This window comes from Pteropus vampyrus, unplaced genomic scaffold (genome assembly GCF_000151845.1).
Source record: "Pteropus vampyrus isolate Shadow unplaced genomic scaffold, Pvam_2.0 Scaffold158, whole genome shotgun sequence".
NCBI lineage: Eukaryota > Metazoa > Chordata > Mammalia > Chiroptera > Pteropodidae > Pteropus > Pteropus vampyrus.
The window spans coordinates 213,819-231,244 of NW_011888939.1; the positions used below are offsets into that span (position 1 = coordinate 213,819).

Consider the following 17,426-nt stretch of genomic DNA (forward strand, 5'->3'; position numbering starts at 1 on the left):
TGATGGCCTAGGCATGTGACCCCTCCCGGCCTTCCCTCTATAAGTGTCTGAAATAGGGGTTCACGGTGCCCGCCTCACACGGCCCCAGCGGGGTCATGCTGGTTAGGCCCTCGGAGACGTTGGCACCCTGTCCCAGCCTGCACGGAGTGAGCACAGCCCAGCTCTGACGTCTGCCTCCCGCCCCCGACTCTGCCAGAGTCACCGGGCACGGCCCACGGTCGCCTGCTGGCAGGGGACCCAGTGTCCGGCCGTCTTGCCCGTTTGCTTCTGACGTTCTCGTGTGATGCTTTATTCTCTGACTCAGACCCAGCTGGAGGCAGAATCCATTTCTCTTCCCCGGCTGGTTTCCTCGGCCCCGGTTAGAGCAGAGGCCGTTCCCCACGCTCCAGCGGACTTGGCTGTGGCTGGACTCCATGGTCCAGAGGAGGCCACGGCCTGCAGAGCCTGGCTCCGCTGAGCCGCAGCCGCCATCAACCCCGCCCACTGTTTGGGCCGAGCCGAGCCCCTCAGAGCCAGCAGCCTGGCATGGAGAGACCCAGGCCTGGGTCCCAGCCCTGGCTCTGACGCTTCTCCAAGCCTCCTCTGAAACGTCCACTTCCTGGAGCTGGAGCCTGACAGATCGGAAGTGCACTGGGCCTGGGGCCGGCACCCTAACCGTCACTGAGGCCCGCCTTCCTCCAGGCGGGTGGTGGGAGCAAAGAAGGACACCAGGCTGGGAGACGAGGCTTTATTCAGGGAGAGCTCAGGACGGGGTGGGCCCCCTGGCATCCCAGCAGGGGCTTCTGGGGGCCGAGGACATTAGAAGCCAATGACTACAGGCATCTGAGCCCCCTCAGAGTCACCCATCGTGGGCACAGGTGCAGCGTCAGAGTCACGGGTGGGGGGCACAGGTGCAGCGTCAGAGACGCGCGTGGGGGGCGCGGGGGAGGCCTCGGAGTCTTCTGGGGGAGGCACGGGGGAGGCCTTGGAGTCGTCTGGGGGGGGCGCGGGGGTGACATCAGAGTCGTCTGGGGGGGACGCGGGGGTGACATCGGAGTCGTCTGTGGGTGTCGCGGGGGTGACATCGGAGTCGTTTGTGGGGGGCGTGGGGGCGGCCCCCTCTCCGTTCACCGTGGGCAGTGCCTGGTAGGTCAGTGTCCAGTAGCGCAGGTAGTTGGTCCTGAGGTGCTGTTTCACGGAAATGTCGTTCATCTTCTTGATCTCCAGGTAGTTGCCGCTTTCCAGGGTGTAGGGTTCCCAGCGCGTGGGCACAGACAAGTTGCCCATGTTAGGGTCCCTGCAGAGGGAGCAAAAAGGCTGGCTGGGGGCTGGGAGCTCACGGGAGGCTGGAGACCTGTGCCCCGGCCCGGCTCGGCCCCGGCTAGCCCGGGCCGTCCTCTGCCTCTGTGCTGACCCGACCCATGAGGGCGCCTCTCCAGCTTCGGGGTACAGGCTGGGGCCCAGCCAGCAGCTCTCACCCTCACACGCAGGCGGGGGTCCTGAGGCTCAGGGAGGGTAAATGTAAGTGAGGGGACAGGAGCTGGAACCCAGGCGTGCACAGCCAAGGTGGCAGGGGGCCCCAGGCTCAGGCTCACCCCCGCCTTACCCGTTTCTGGCAAAGTTGGTCCAGTAGGCGATCAAGGTCTTGGAGACAGCCCTGTCCTGGGCCTGGTAGCCCAGCGGGGAGGAAAAGGGCTTCCCAAAGACATACGGGATGTCGTTGCCGTGGTCGGCCCCCACCCAGTTGGGGTGCAGAAACATCAGAGCGGGATACGAGAACAGGTAGCTGTAGGTCTTGGCGCTCCTGAGGAGGGGAGGGCAGACCGCCCAGGTTAGCAGGGTGCTCACCTGGGGCCACCCAGCCCGGAGATGGACCCCGGAGGGAGACCATGGGGGAGGGGCAGGGGCTGGGAATTCCCTCCGACTCAGGAAGAACCTGGGACCCTGACACCCAGGGAGGGTGAAGCTGTGGGCCAAATTCACGCATGTCACGGGTTCTATGATTGCAACTGTGTTTGTACTTCACAAAACACACTGAGGCGCCGTCTTCCTGTAATTCGGCTATCAAGAAAGAATTTTTTTCTCTGCAAGTGAATTCGTGTTCTTCATCTGATAGGACGAGGTACGTGCACTCAGATGTTTCCCTTTTTGCCTTGGCTGACAGGAAGCTCGGAGCTAAATTTACTGTTCAGTTGCAGCATAGTTTTCATCCTAGGTTCCTAGGTAGAATTCTGTCTTCCTACTTTCATTGCCCATTATTATGTGGAAGTTTTTTTAATGTGGCCACAAGCTTAAGTTGATTTGAAAGTTGGCAAAGTCAAAACCCACAAAAGAGTCCATCGTTCCAAGTTCTCTGCTTCTGCCCAGCATGAGGGATGGAAGGTGGACGCAAGAGCCTTGCGGTAGGCAGGGCTGCGGGGTGAGGGAGGGTCCGTAAAGCCCCCCCAAGGCTGGGAGGAAGGAGGGACCTCCTCAGGTCTTGTCAGGCCCGGCAAAGTGGCTGGTGTAGGCACAGATGGGGACCCAGGCACAGGTGGGGACCCAGGCACAGGTGGGGACCTAGGCATGGCATTCCCAGGTCCCCCGGAAGCCTGTGAGCCTCCCGCCCTCGAGGCCTTGGCGGGCAGGTGCGTGACCCTGGGGGAGCCTCACCCCGCCCAGGTCCTCACTTGGCATTGGCTCTGTGCTGGGCCAGGGCGATCTCCGTGGACATCAGGAAGAGGATGTCGGTCTCTAAGTCCACCACGGTCTTCTTCCTGACCTCCTGAGACGAGTCGTTGGCCCACGGGGCCGTGTAGAAGTCGAAGGTGGCGTTGGCGCCCCTGAGTCCCTTGGCGATGGTGAATCCACTGACCAGCTTGAAGAAGTCCTCCCTGCAGGGACCGAGCCGGCCGTGGACCCTCCACCCAGTGCTGGGGGCCGCGGACGGCCCCCGACACGGCACTGACCTCCTCCCCCAGCTGCCCTCGGCCTCCGCCCTGGGGCCCGCTCTCCCCTTACTCCGTGACAGGCTGCTTCTTCTTGTTGATGGCCGGCACGTCAATGCTGGCAAAGAGGTGGCCGTCTATGTTGTTGGTGCCAGCGACGTAGTCGATGTCGGCCGCGTTGGCGTACAGGTTGACGGGGTCGTCGGGGATGAAGTCTCCATCAATGACGGGGGTGAAGCCCAAATACTGCAATACGGGATCTGCAAGCCGAGCGGCAGGTCCTCGCACCTTCCCGTGCCCGCCCGCTTGTCCCCGAGGCCTCGGTGAGGAGCCCCTGCCCCCTTTGATCAGGACCGGGGTCCTCAGCCTGTCACTCCCGATCTCGGGGAAGGAGAGTCCTGTGGCCTGGGGGCCATCCTGCTCCCGTAGGGTGTTTGGCAGCATCCCTGGCCCCGATCCACTGGATGACAGGAGGACTTTCTCCCCAGTGTGAAAACCCAAGCTGTCTCCAGACTCTGCCACGTGATCCCTGGGGCAGAGTCTCCCAGGCTGAGAACCCCTGGGCTAGACGCCAAGCCTGTCCTCTCGCAGCTGGGGGCGTCCCTTCTGCTCCCTCCCTTCTCACCGGGCCAAGATCAGGAACGGGGAGACCTAGAAGCAGTTAAGGGGCGATGGAGAGGGAGGACTTTGTTCCATCCGGGTTCTGGTCTGCTAGCCAGGAACCGCGTGAGGCCCACATTGCCCTCCGGACTCTGGAGCTGACCCCGATAGCTGGCTCGGAGCCGGACGCACGGGCCTTGGTCGGGCCCCGCCCGCTGTCCCGCCAGCTCAGGAAATGGCTGGTTTGCATTTGGGGCCATATCGTTGGCTTCGGTTCCCTTCCGCCTCGCCCTTGGGGCTTGATTCACAATGGGTGGAATCTAAATGAAGGCCCCCTTTGTCCTTTGCCTTAGAAGAACGAGCAAGAGAGAACCCCAATCTCCCGGGCCTATGACGGGGACGCTCCTAGGCTTCGCCGATGGGGCCCCCCGAGGCTTCGTGGGGTGCAGAGGAGCAGAGCTGGTAGGGCCAAATGCCACAGCAGGTGCTCAGTGAGTTGAAGGAATGAGCGGAGGAAAGCATGGCCATCGAGCACAAAGACCCTCGGTCTGGGGTCTCTAACACCGTGCGCCTCGTCGGAGGGTGGGCCCAGAGGTTCATGAGCTTCTCAACGGGGTCCTGACCCACGGAGGAGAGGAGGGAAGAATGGCCCCTCCTTTCCTCACAGGCAAGGCCCCGGAGGTCTGGCGGCCTGGAGCCGCTGAGGGACCCCAGTGAGCTGGTGAAGGGGCCAGACCTCAGGCCTGGCACTTCCTCTCCTCCAGGAGCGTGGCCCTCCCCGCGCGTGGTGCCCCCGTGAGCCCCGCCCGGCAGCCCCCACTCACACTCCAAGCTCGCCAGGGGTATCTTATAGGCCAGCGTCAGGGCCCGTGGGTCGGTGATCTTCAGACACCTGGCCATCCTGGCAGTATTGTCCACGGGGCAGCCCACCTTCTGGGCGATCTGGGGGTTGTGGGGAGACAGGCAGGTGAGGCCGGTGCTGGGGCAGAGGACAACAGGGTACAGGACAGAGAGCGGAAAGGAGGACGCCCCCTCCCCCGACATCGACGCCGAGCCCCTCCCCCACCCACCGCAGCTCCTTCCTACCCTTCTGGCCCAGAAGAGAGGCTTCTTCTGGATGGCCCAGGGGCTCAGCCCCACGCCGCTCTCGCTGATGGCTCGCCGGATGAGGCCCTTGTTGTAGGGAGAGAGGGTCTGCGGGACACACAGAGGTCCTGTCACCAAGGCTCGCCTTACCTGCCCGAGGACTGGGCCCAGGACAGCCAGGACGCCAGCTGCGGCCCTGGTGCTCTCGGCCCCCGTCGGCTCCCTCCCACAGCCTTGGGGATAGGCCCTCCCCTCCTGGGGTCCCCAGACCTGCAGAGAGACGCTGGCACCTCCAGCTGATTCCCCAAAGATGGTGATGTTGTCGGGGTCCCCCCCGAAGGCCGCAATGTTCCGCTTCACCCACGCGATGGCCATGTGCTGGTCTCGAAGGCCGTAGTTACCTGGGGCGGGGAGGGGCGCTCTGTCAGGGGCCGCTGCCGGGGCTGGGGGTGCACTCGAGGCACACGGTCCACGTGCTGGGAGGGAGGCCCGGTCGAGCCCCAGGGTGGCGCACGGTGGACCCTTAGGAGGCTGGAGGGCATGGGGGGTCGGGCAGGGTGGGCGTACGGAGCAGGGGAGCCAGACTGCTCGTCTCTCCCTCCCTGCCATAGTCCCCACCGTCCGTCTGTCCTGTAGCGCGCGTTCCCCCAGACGCCACCTCGATGTCTCGTCTTCCGTCTCTTTCACGCGGCTTGCTGTCCCTGCTCCCCGGTCCCTCTCAGGGTCTCCGTCTGTCAGTCTGTCTGTCTGTCTGTCTGTCTGGGGACCTCTCTCTCTTCCCCTGCGACTGCCAAGGGCTTCTTGCATCTCACACACCGTCTCGTGCTCCCTGGCCCTGCAAACAGGATTCTGGGCCTTTCTGGGGTGCTGTCAGGAGGGGAGCTGAGGGGTGCCCCCACTAGACTCCCCCACCCCCACACCCGAGGTGCCCGGCAGACCTGGCAGGTTGGGGTCCCCGGTGCTGAGGAAGCCCAGGGTTCCGACGCGGTAGTTGAAGGTGACCACGATGACGTTGCCCCGTGTGGCTAACTCCTCCCCATCGTACAGGTAGTTGCTGAGGAAGTTGGGCCCTTGGCTGGACCCGAAGAGGAAGGCACCTCCGTAGATCCAGATCATGACCGGCAGGTCCCGGGACACTGAGGCAGGGGGAGCAAGCTGATGACCCGAAGTGCCCCCTTCCCACTCCCCTCCCTGCTTGGTGCTGATTTCGGGGAAGTTTAGCTCTGGGGCCCCAGAGACGACCGAGAGGCAAAGCTGGGGCCTTTGGCCAGGCGCGGGGAGCTGGGGGGCACGGGAGGACACACCGACCTTCCTTCTTGCCCTGGGGGACCCAGATGTTGAGGTAGAGGCAGTCTTCTGCCCCGAGGGTGTTGTCCTGGGTGATGGTGATCTGCAGGCATCGCTTCTTGAAGCCCGTGGCCTTCAGGATCCCTGCAGGTGGCCACAGGGCCTGAGTGAGGACAACAGTCCGTGGATGCCAGCCCAGCCGCCAGCGCTGCCCAGCGTCCGCCGCTCCCACCTTGCCAGCCGGGGTGTCTCTGGGGGTTCTCCAGGGTCTTGGGGGGGGCAGCGAACGGGATGCCCTTGAAGATGTCCACATAGTCGCCAAAGAGGCCGAGCTTCTTGTTGACGCCTTCCACGAAGCCCCCTTCTGTGTACACCGAGCCCAGCTGCGGGGAGAGGCAGGCCGGCATGGCATTCGGGCTGGGGGTCCCACTGGGAGTCGGGCTGGCCCGAGCAGGCCCCGGGGGGCCCAGGAGCTCCTCAGAGACGGCTTCGAGGAGGAACCAGTCTGCCCTGAGACCAGGACCCCTGCCACTCGCCTGTGTTGGTGACGGATTGGCTTGCCGCCACCCCACCACTCCCGCCGGGGGCATCCCCGAATCTCAGAGGAAGCTGGTTCGGACAGCGTGATTTTGCTCAGGGAAGCCTTTCGACACGGCTGGGAGAGACAGGGAGGAGGTTTGGATTCTGGCTATGGCCGCCTAGCTGTGACCACGAGCCTCATTTTCCCCATCTGTCAGATGGGTGACAGTAGTGTCTTTCTCTTGGCCTGGTAGCTCGTCCAGCTGCCAGCAGGCGTAGATGCTTCATATGCACTGAATGCTTCATGCTCAGCCGTGAGCTCCCTCGGCTGCGGGCGGGAGGGCCTGCTTTTTCCTTCCTCCCCCCAGCTTCCCGCACGGCAGCCTCCCGCAGGGTGCCTAGCTGGCCTGGAGGCAGTGGCCAGGTTTCAGTTCCTCACAGGCCCCGTGCTCCCTGCTGGGAAGGGCCCCTGCCCCCAGGCCATCAGAACCTCCGCAGTGTGTCCAGCCCTCGCACTGGCTGCTGGAGCAGGGCTGAGAACACCAGAAAAGGATGTCCCCAAAGAAGAAGGGTGACCTCCTCTCGGTAGCAGAAGGGGCCCAGGACCAGTACCTGAACCTCCAGAGCCCAGGGGCGGCAGGGGTGCTGAGGGCAGGGCCTGAGAGCAAGATGAGGGGTGGAGAAGCAGCGGGCCGGAGAGCAGCATGGTGGGGGGCTGGGATCCCCCGTTAAAGCCTACTTGTAGCTGTTGAGGTTTCTGTCCTGGAAGCCCTCCTCTGCCATGGCCCTCGCGCCCACGGGGTGTGGGGGACAATTAGGGAGGGCAGAGCTTAGAGATGCCCCAGAGGCCTGACTCTCTCCCTGGAGGGGACCTGGCCACTAGCAGGCAGACGAGTGGGAGCCATCTCGGGAGAAGGGGGTTATGCTGGGAGCCAGGCCCCGGGCTGCACTGGGCCGGGTTTCAGGTTCTCGTTCAGACGCTAGGGGCTGTGTGATGTCGGGCAAATCGCTCGCCTGCTCGGGACCCTCGTCTCCCCTTCTGCAAGAAGGGCACATCGACATCCCTGGAGAGAGGAAGCGGCCAAAGGGACGTTGCGAGTAACATCCAGACTCAGCAAATAAAAATGCAAGATGCCCAGTGACACTGGAATTTCAGATAAACAATGAATTTTTTGTTGTTAGCATAAGCATATCCTAAACAGCGCGTGGACCATATCCGTACCCCAAATGACTCGTGGTTTATGAAATTCACATGTCGCTGGGCGTCCTGTATTTTATCTGCTCCCAAGTCACCGTGTGGATGAGAATGCACGAAGCACGGAGTCGGTGCCCAGGAACGCTGCCGTGACCGGCACTGGTTCTCTTTCTCAGGCTGGCTCTTTCTGCCGGTGACTCGTCTGTCTGTCTGCCCTCCTCCTGGCCTGTCCCCACAGTGTCCAGAGCTGGTCGAGCAGGAGAGAGGGTCCCCTGCCTCCTGTGCTGGGCAGTCACTTACCTTTGCCCCGTTCACTACTGCCAAGCAGCAGGTGAGGCCCAAGACGACCAGCCGCAGGTGTCCCATGGTGCGTGCCTGCCTCTGGGTGGTTCTGCCTCCGGCCCGCGGGTATTTATGGGGCTGGAGCCAGCTGGGAGCCCAAGTTGGCAGCTGCCTACAGAGGATCCCTTTCCCCTCCTCCTACCTCTGACCCTTCCCCGAGGCTGGCCACACTCCAGACAGTATACCCGGAGCCAGGAGACAGCTGCCATTTCCAGCCGGGCTCAGATTGGGCCAAGGTCGTGCAGGCAGGCATGCATGGGCACACACACACGGCGGCAGCAACGGTCCAGCTTTCCCATGGCCGGCTGCTCCCAGGTGCCTCAGTGCCCACAGTGCACCTGTGCAGATTACTGCCTGCTTGGGAGTAAGCAGGTGGCACAGGGCCGGGGCTGCAAGCGCGGCCGGGCGCACGGTGCCCTGTGTTCTGGCTCACGCACTAGGCCTTGGTTTCACCCTCAGGGAAGTGGGCATGCTTTGTCTCCATGCCCTGCTTGCCCGCCGCACCTCCAGGTCAACAGGAGGAGTTTATCGGGGACTGGACAGGTAGTTGCTGAGGAAGTTGGGCCCTTGGCTGGACCCGAAGAGGAAGGCACCTCCGTAGATCCAGATCATGACCGGCAGGTCCCGGGACACTGAGGCAGGGGGAGCAAGCTGATGACCCCAAGTGCCCCCTTCCCACTCCCCTCCCTGCTTGGTGCTGATTTCGGGGAAGTTTAGCTCTGGGGCCCCAGAGACGACCGAGAGGCAAAGCTGGGGCCTTTGGCCAGGCGCGGGGAGCTGGGGGGCACGGGAGGACACACCGACCTTCCTTCTTGCCCTGGGGGACCCAGATGTTGAGGTAGAGGCAGTCTTCTGCCCCGAGGGTGTTGTCCTGGGTGATGGTGATCTGCAGGCATCGCTTCTTGAAGCCCGTGGCCTTCAGGATCCCTGCAGGTGGCCACAGGGCCTGAGTGAGGACAACAGTCCGTGGATGCCAGCCCAGCCGCCAGCGCTGCCCAGCGTCCGCCGCTCCCACCTTGCCAGCCGGGGTGTCTCTGGGGGTTCTCCAGGGTCTTGGGGGGGGCAGCGAACGGGATGCCCTTGAAGATGTCCACATAGTCGCCAAAGAGGCCGAGCTTCTTGTTGACGCCTTCCACGAAGCCCCCTTCTGTGTACACCGAGCCCAGCTGCGGGGAGAGGCGGGCTGGCATGGCATTCGGGCTGGGGGTCCCACTGGGAGTCGGGCTGGCCCGAGCAGGCCCCGGGGGGCCCAGGAGCTCCTCAGAGACGGCTTCGAGGAGGAACCAGTCTGCCCTGAGACCAGGACCCCTGCCACTCGCCTGTGTTGGTGACGGATTGGCTTGCCGCCACCCCACCACTCCCGCCGGGGGCATCCCTGAATCTCAGAGGAAGCTGGTTCGGACAGCGTGATTTTGCTCAGGGAAGCCTTTCGACACGGCTGGGAGAGACAGGGAGGAGGTTTGGATTCTGGCTATGGCCGCCTAGCTGTGACCACGAGCCTCATTTTCCCCATCTGTCAGATGGGTGACAGTAGTGTCTTTCTCTTGGCCTGGTAGCTCGTCCAGCTGCCAGCAGGCGTAGATGCTTCATATGCACTGAATGCTTCATGCTCAGCCGTGAGCTCCCTCGGCTGCGGGCGGGAGGGCCTGCTTTTTCCTTCCTCCCCCCAGCTTCCCGCACGGCAGCCTCCCGCAGGGTGCCTAGCTGGCCTGGAGGCAGTGGCCAGGTTTCAGTTCCTCACAGGCCCCGTGCTCCCTGCTGGGAAGGGCCCCTGCCCCCAGGCCATCAGAACCTCCGCAGTGTGTCCAGCCCTCGCACTGGCTGCTGGAGCAGGGCTGAGAACACCAGAAAAGGATGTCCCCAAAGAAGAAGGGTGACCTCCTCTCGGTAGCAGAAGGGGCCCAGGACCAGTACCTGAACCTCCAGAGCCCAGGGGCGGCAGGGGTGCTGAGGGCAGGGCCTGAGAGCAAGATGAGGGGTGGAGAAGCAGCGGGCCGGAGAGCAGCATGGTGGGGGGCTGGGATCCCCCGTTAAAGCCTACTTGTAGCTGTTGAGGTTTCTGTCCTGGAAGCCCTCCTCTGCCATGGCCCTCGCGCCCACGGGGTGTGGGGGACAATTAGGGAGGGCAGAGCTTAGAGATGCCCCAGAGGCCTGACTCTCTCCCTGGAGGGGACCTGGCCACTAGCAGGCAGACGAGTGGGAGCCATCTCGGGAGAAGGGGGTTATGCTGGGAGCCAGGCCCCGGGCTGCACTGGGCCGGGTTTCAGGTTCTCGTTCAGACGCTAGGGGCTGTGTGATGTCGGGCAAATCGCTCGCCTGCTCGGGACCCTCGTCTCCCCTTCTGCAAGAAGGGCACATCGACATCCCTGGAGAGAGGAAGCGGCCAAAGGGACGTTGCGAGTAACATCCAGACTCAGCAAATAAAAATGCAAGATGCCCAGTGACACTGGAATTTCAGATAAACAATGAATTTTTTGTTGTTAGCATAAGCATATCCTAAACAGCGCGTGGACCATATCCGTACCCCAAATGACTCGTGGTTTATGAAATTCACATGTCGCTGGGCGTCCTGTATTTTATCTGCTCCCAAGTCACCGTGTGGATGAGAATGCACGAAGCACGGAGTCGGTGCCCAGGAACGCTGCCGTGACCGGCACTGGTTCTCTTTCTCAGGCTGGCTCTTTCTGCCGGTGACTCGTCTGTCTGTCTGCCCTCCTCCTGGCCTGTCCCCACAGTGTCCAGAGCTGGTCGAGCAGGAGAGAGGGTCCCCTGCCTCCTGTGCTGGGCAGTCACTTACCTTTGCCCCGTTCACTACTGCCAAGCAGCAGGTGAGGCCCAAGACGACCAGCCGCAGGTGTCCCATGGTGCGTGCCTGCCTCTGGGTGGTTCTGCCTCCGGCCCGCGGGTATTTATGGGGCTGGAGCCAGCTGGGAGCCCAAGTTGGCAGCTGCCTACAGAGGATCCCTTTCCCCTCCTCCTACCTCTGACCCTTCCCCGAGGCTGGCCACACTCCAGACAGTATACCCGGAGCCAGGAGACAGCTGCCATTTCCAGCCGGGCTCAGATTGGGCCAAGGTCGTGCAGGCAGGCATGCATGGGCACACACACACGGCGGCAGCAACGGTCCAGCTTTCCCACGGCCGGCTGCTCCCAGGTGCCTCAGTGCCCACAGTGCACCTGTGCAGATTACTGCCTGCTTGGGAATAAGCAGGTGGCACAGGGCCGGGGCTGCAAGCGCGGCAGGGCGCACGGTGCCCTGTGTTCTGGCTCACGCACAAGGCCTTGGTTTCACCCTCAGAGAAGTGGGCATGCTTTGTCTCCATGCCCTGCTTGCCCGCCGCACCTCCAGGTCAACAGGAGGAGTTTATCGGGGACTGGACATATGACCTCCGTGACAGAAATGACTTAGTGCTACAGGGTAGCCAGTGTGGCTGCCCTCTGTTACTGGGGGCCCACTGGTGTGTGGTCTGAGCTGGGTGTGGGGACCCAGAGCAACACAAGGCGATCCTGCCCTCGGGCTGTGGGGGAGACCACACCTTCAGCATGATGAGTCTTGGGGTGGGAAGGCAAGAGGCGCAGCGGGGCCCCGGGGCCCGGGAGAGGGGCTCTAGCCCAGCCCGGTGGGCTTTCCCGGGAAAAGGAAGGGCCTGAAACGCACCCAGCGAAAACCCTGTGGCACACGCAGGCAGAGAAGAGACAGAGACAGACAGACGCAGAGAGAGGGACGGAGACACAGAAAGATGGAGCCCAGAGCTATGGGACCATAGCGACGGGGAATGTCTCCTCTCAGTGAATGTCTTCTACTCTAGTCACCAGAGAAGGTCATTAAAAAGTGCAAGACCGCCAGAGACAGGGCCTAAGGTCCTTGCCTCTGAAGAGTTTGGCCCCACAGCCATCTCCAGTGACGGCGCTACATTCAGGGGCCAGGGGACAGCCAGAGCCCTTCTAGGCCAACGGCCCCTTGGATGGGGCCCCTTTGCCGCCCCGAAGCGGGTGCTTCTCATGCAGGCCACAGCTCTGATCTCGTCATGCCTGTGGCTGTCACCAAAGCCCACATGGATCTATCGATACAGGTCAGTTCGTCTGCCTGTCTGCCCGCCTGTCTGCCTGCCTGATCCAGGCCCACATCTTTTGTAATGTAGGTGCAAAGGGGTGGGCGGCCAATAAATGGGAGGGAGGATTTAGGACACGGGGAAGGAGCTGGGCTGCCCAGTGTGGCATCAGCTGGGGGTGTGCGGACCAGGAGAGCAAAGGCTTTGAGGGGTGCCGCGATGGACAGAGAAGTGCATTTGTCACGACGTTCTTTTGCCCAGTTATTCCAACTCTGAGAACACATTCGAAAGGAAGTAATTCTGACTATGGAGGAGGGGGACCCCTGTGGGCTCAGGAGTGTTCGGCGCAGGGTTATCTATAGTGATCAAAGAGGGAAGACAGGTGGCGGGGGGTGGGGGGGCTTCGTTTTACTTGTTTATTTAACAGTAAGGGGCCCCACACAGTCCTGCACGGAGCAGGCGATCAATAAACACTGAGTGAGCATTCCCAGAAATATCCAGAAGACTAATATTGTCCGACCAATAAGACATATCGCCAGCTGGCTTCTTGGCTAACTTGTGGAATGTGTTCCTCAGTTAGTCCTGCTTTAGACAACTGACTTTAGGGAGTCGTTTCATCCAGAAACGATTTGGCCAGTGTCTGAGGTCTGACACACTGTCTCCTTGACCACAGCCTGCTCGGCCTCCTTGGAAGTCTTCTTCAGCCAGGTACCTCTACGTCATCCATTCTGAGCAGGAATCTTGCTGAGTGGGTTTAGCCAGAAGCCCTCAGCCTCTGCATGTGATCACCCTCCATCTGATCAGGCTCCTGAACCACCACCACCCCCGACCCACCCGCAGGTGATGTCTGATCCCGCCCGCCTGTCTTCAGCAAAAATCCTGCTGGGTCAGTCTAGCCAGAATGTCCCTTATCCCTAAGTTCCTAGTGGTGATTTCCATCCATGGACACACACGCGCACACGCACACGCACACGCACATGCACACACACACGCACACACACATGCACACGCTCCTTGGCTATCAATTCCCACATGGCCACACTGTGCGAACTCAGCTCGGTTCTGTACTGAAGTCTTTTCTCCATTGCAATTGTCCTGAATAAAATCTGCGTCTACCACTTTAGTGTCCTGCTCTGGTTATCGGGGTGGTTACGACGCTGTGACTCAGCTGGGATCAGATTCATCACTGGACCCCTGGGCCTCTCACCCGTGGCCCCGAGTACACACCTCCAAAGAGTCTGTCTACACTCCCGGTTGATCAGGGAACTACCAGTGGGTCCGACTCCCGAGCCATTGCTCTGGGTGACAGCCCACCGAGGCACAGCAAGCACAGATTCAATTCTTACAGTTCGGAGTATACTCCAGAAGCTAGCGTTGGTCCCAGATAAATGGTCTGGGGTTAAATGGTTTGAAGAGGCTGCCCTCGCCCTGAGTTAGTCCCCACTTCCTCTGCTCATTAGTATGAAGAGCGGGCAGCCGTGGGCACCGTTGGTGAAGACATGAGAGCTTCCCGCTAACTGAAAATCCCTTCTCCAGCCCCTGCTGACTGCGGGCTCCACCAACTCGGTCTGCTCCCTTTTTACTGGCTGAGGATAATTTGGAACCTCGTTGGCCTCTTCGGGGAACATCAGCAGGCTCTCTCCTCCAACACGCTCCTCCCGCTCCCGCTCCTGGCCCACAGCTTCTGCTCAGCCTTCCTCCTCCGCCTTCTCCCTCCCCGCAGCTCCCTCGAATCCTTTGCCGCGTCCGTCCCCACCAAACGCTGACCCGCCCCTTCCCTCTGTCCCGTCCTCTCCCTTCCAACTCCGGCCCTCGGTCACTAACACTTGAGGCCCCCCTGCTCCCCCATCAAGGGTTCTTATGGGACTCAGACCCTTGAAAGAAACTGCCTGAGGCCGAAAGGGAAAAGGGCCATTGCACTCGCTCTGACAGCTTTGGGGACACCCCGGCAGCTGCCCGGTGTCTCCCACCTGGTGCTCGGCCACCTGGCGTTCCGTCCACAGCCTCCAGCAGAGTATGTACCGGGGCAGAAGGAAGCCTTAAGTCTCCTCCACAAATATTGGTAAACAGGTGACCTTAATGTGTCCCAATGGGAGCAGGGACACAGTTTGAATAAAAACGTAAAGGGGAGATAAACCAGTGAGTCTGTTTCAGTTTTACCGACTCATGACTGAAGTTTTAGAATGAGAGCTACAAGGCACATGTGTGTGTGTTACGTATGTAAGGTTTTTCCGCCTCTGACGGTGTTACCATATTAATTTATAAAATCCCTGACAGGAACTCTATTCCGATTGGCTTAGAGAGAAATGAGCACTTACACACAGAGCACTCTTTAAGCTCTTGGAAGTATAGAAACTAACTGAAATGCTTTTCAAGTTCACATGAGTTGGGGAAATCTTTGATAAATTCCGTAGCGTTGGTTTAATAAAAACAACCGTCCTCTGAGTTATTAACATATAATATGAGCGCACATTCTTCTTCTACTTTTTACTAGTCAAATAAGGTTAAAAGTAGCGAACAGGGAAATAATTTGAGAGGATGGGGGTTTTGAGTCCTGGTCCGTGGACCTGTTAGGATGTTCAAGGACAGACCTTGGGGCCTGAGATGCCCCTGAAATTGGATGTGTGTTTCTGGGCAAGCATACTTTTCCGTGGAAAGATTCTGTGGCTACCATTGGGTGCTTGCAGGTTCTGTGGCTTCCCAAAAGGTCTAGGCTGGAAGCATCAAAGTTCTAAATCGATATAATTGACAAAGCCGAAGACTCCCCCAGCTGATTTAATGGCACAGACAGCTTAGGCAAATACTTAAAAAAAAAAAAAAAAAATTCCCCAGGTCGGAGCACAATCCGTGAGGGCAAACACACCTGTGCTGACCTCACGGGAGGCAGACACTGCAGATCAGACAGACACAGGTGCTTCCCCTCACAGCTGTGCGGTCCGGACACGTGTCGCGGCCTCTCTGAACCCCGGTGGCGCCTCTGCTCGGGGAGACTATGTGTGAGGAGCTCATCGCGCGGTAGATGTCGGGGTCTATGGCTCACATCTCTCTGCTTACGAGGTGTCCTAGAAGCGATGCTGAACATTTTTCCAGGCGGAGAAACGTTCGTTTAAAAAGGGGAGGGAGCCTACGGTGGGTGGCACGAACCAGAGAAAGGGGACTGCAGGCGGCTTGGAGGCGCGACTACGCACCCACAGCAAGACGTCCCCTAGGGAGAAGGCGCAGAGCCATGCGCAGGAGTCTCGCTGTCTCGTCGTTTATCACTTTATGTCATTTAATCCTTTGTCATTTAAATTAGTAATTTTTAGCATTTACTACATGATCGATTATATTCTCTATCTTGAAAATATTATATGTATGTTACGGGAGAAAGAATATGTAATTATGCTGGAATTTCGGTGAGCAAGATTTTCAGCACAGGTGAAAAAAGCAAGTATAAGATCAGAGAAGTAAAACCCTCTCGTCTCACATTTTAATTGAGAAATATCTGTGTGAACTCGCCATTTATTTTTTCTTCTTTGTAAAGAGAAAATACCAAACATGTTTCCCAGCTGTGTGTATTCAAAAGTGCGAGAAGAAAACTCAGGAGCAACAAGTTCCGCGCCCCCCACTCCAGGCGCCCAGACCGGGGTCTCTGTGTCCATGCCAAGGAACGGGGGGGGCACCCAGGGGCGACGGCTGCCCAGGTCTGTGGCAGGGAACCCAAAGGAGGGTCCTGGGTCATCATGGTGGCCGGGAAGTGAGAGGGCACAGAAGACCAGAGGACACGGTAGCCAACCTGGGGCCACCCTCGGGCCACCCTCAGGCCCAAGACAGGACCAGCTGGGCATCAAAAAGCATGGCTGCGGTTGCTTGAAACAAATTTAAGAGTTCGCTAAGAAGCTAAAAAAAAAAAAAAAAAAACTCCCTCGTCACCACCGGCCATTGCTGGGGTGCCGCCTCATCATTCTGAAAACTAACGAAGGGGGACACAGGCGTTTTCCTGCTTTTGTAGTCCCAACGGTATTTCAGGGTAACCATATACACTGGGGTATTTGAGAAAGTCTTTTCTAGAATTTCAGCTAATAGATGCAGCAAGAACGGCCGAATTCGCACATCAGTAGTTTGCGACCCCTAAGGAAGTAGTGGACCCAGACAATCATCAATGGCTGTCAAAAAAACACGACATAAAAGCCCGAGGGACAAGGAGGACAAAACCCGAACCTGCTGGTCGACGCCCCCGTCACTAGAGGCACTGAGCAGACATCGGCGCTGACAGGGCGGGCGCAGCTGCCTAGCTGGTCTTGAAACTGAACTGCGGTTGTCGGGTGTGACCATCCGACAGTCCTGATGTGGTAGAGATGCAGCCTGAGGAGCGGGGCTTCCGGAAACAATCCCAGCAAAACACCAGGACAAACCCGAACCGAAACACAGGGGCGCAGAAGATGCAACGAGTTCGGCGAGACACGTAACTGCCGACGCCACGTGGTGCGTGATGACGGTGCTCGCCGCTTCTGTGCGTGTTCACTGACTTCCACGACAGCTTTCCAGAACACGGGGGCGTAAAGACTTAGGTTTCTATGTGTGGGGTCATGACAGACTTTCGCAAATGTGGTGGGACTTGGGGAGCCCCTCCAGTTTGGCAGATAGGCTGCCTCTGGGTGAGGTTGGGCGTCACGGTAGAGGATGGGGAGGTGAGGGTGCCTTCCTCAGGTCTGTGCAGGGGCCAAGGCGGCTTCTGGGAGCTGGAGACCAGAACCTAGACCCTCTCCCTCTGAGGTTCGGAATTTGCAGCGTAGCTTAGAAGTGGCACAGCCCCAAGATTTGCCGGCAGAGACCAGCGGCCTCCGAGGCACATTACGGAGGTAAGGGGAGATGGAAGCTGTGGGCCTAGGCCCTGCTTGCCTCTGGGGAAGGGCTGCTTCTGAGGGTGTCAGCAGGACCTTGTCCCCAGCAGCAAGGAGCGGGACCACCGGAGGCAGCCAGCCCGGCCAGCTTCTCTGTGAGCCCCTGGGGGTCCTGACGTGTATCGGGACGGGGCTTACCTGAGGCATCTGACTTTGGAATTAGTGGGACTCAGGGACTTATGGTCACAGAGCGGCCTGGTCCGCTGGCTCAGGCCACTCTGCACGAGCGTGGGAGGACTCCCCGGGGAGGGCAGGCTGGGCTGCACCCAGGGACCCTGTGCTGCCACTGGCTCCCCTCCGGGCAGCCGTGGGACAACAGGGTCTGTTTCCACGCAGACCTCTCGAGAATGCGCCCGCTAGAGCAGTCAGGGATGAACACGACGCTGCAGGACCCTCCGGACTGGGGACCCGGGGCACTTCCGGCGGCTCTTACCCCACCCGCCTGGCCAGGGGCGTCAGGCCTGTTTCCAACTGCCCCAGCATTGCCCACGTGAGGTTACTGAATGATGGTCCCACGGGAGCCCAGCCCCCATGGCGACCGCACTGACACCACGTC

The 17,426-nt window shown here is 60.2% G+C and overlaps 1 protein-coding gene across 1 annotated transcript; it reads right to left on the reverse strand.

The window, feature by feature from the left end:
• Positions 1-798: 798 nt before the first annotated feature.
• Positions 799-7,959, reverse strand: CEL (carboxyl ester lipase). Its single transcript, XM_023536553.1, has 12 exons — positions 7,894-7,959; positions 6,112-6,262; positions 5,901-6,023; positions 5,531-5,728; positions 4,863-4,993; positions 4,593-4,700; positions 4,331-4,448; positions 2,980-3,166; positions 2,649-2,852; positions 1,586-1,783; positions 962-1,276; positions 799-844 (listed from the first exon to the last, which is right to left on the reverse strand). The coding sequence occupies exons 1-12, from the start codon at positions 7,957-7,959 to the stop codon at positions 799-801; spliced, it is 1,845 nt and encodes a 614-aa protein (XP_023392321.1).
• Positions 7,960-17,426: the final 9,467 nt, after the last annotated feature.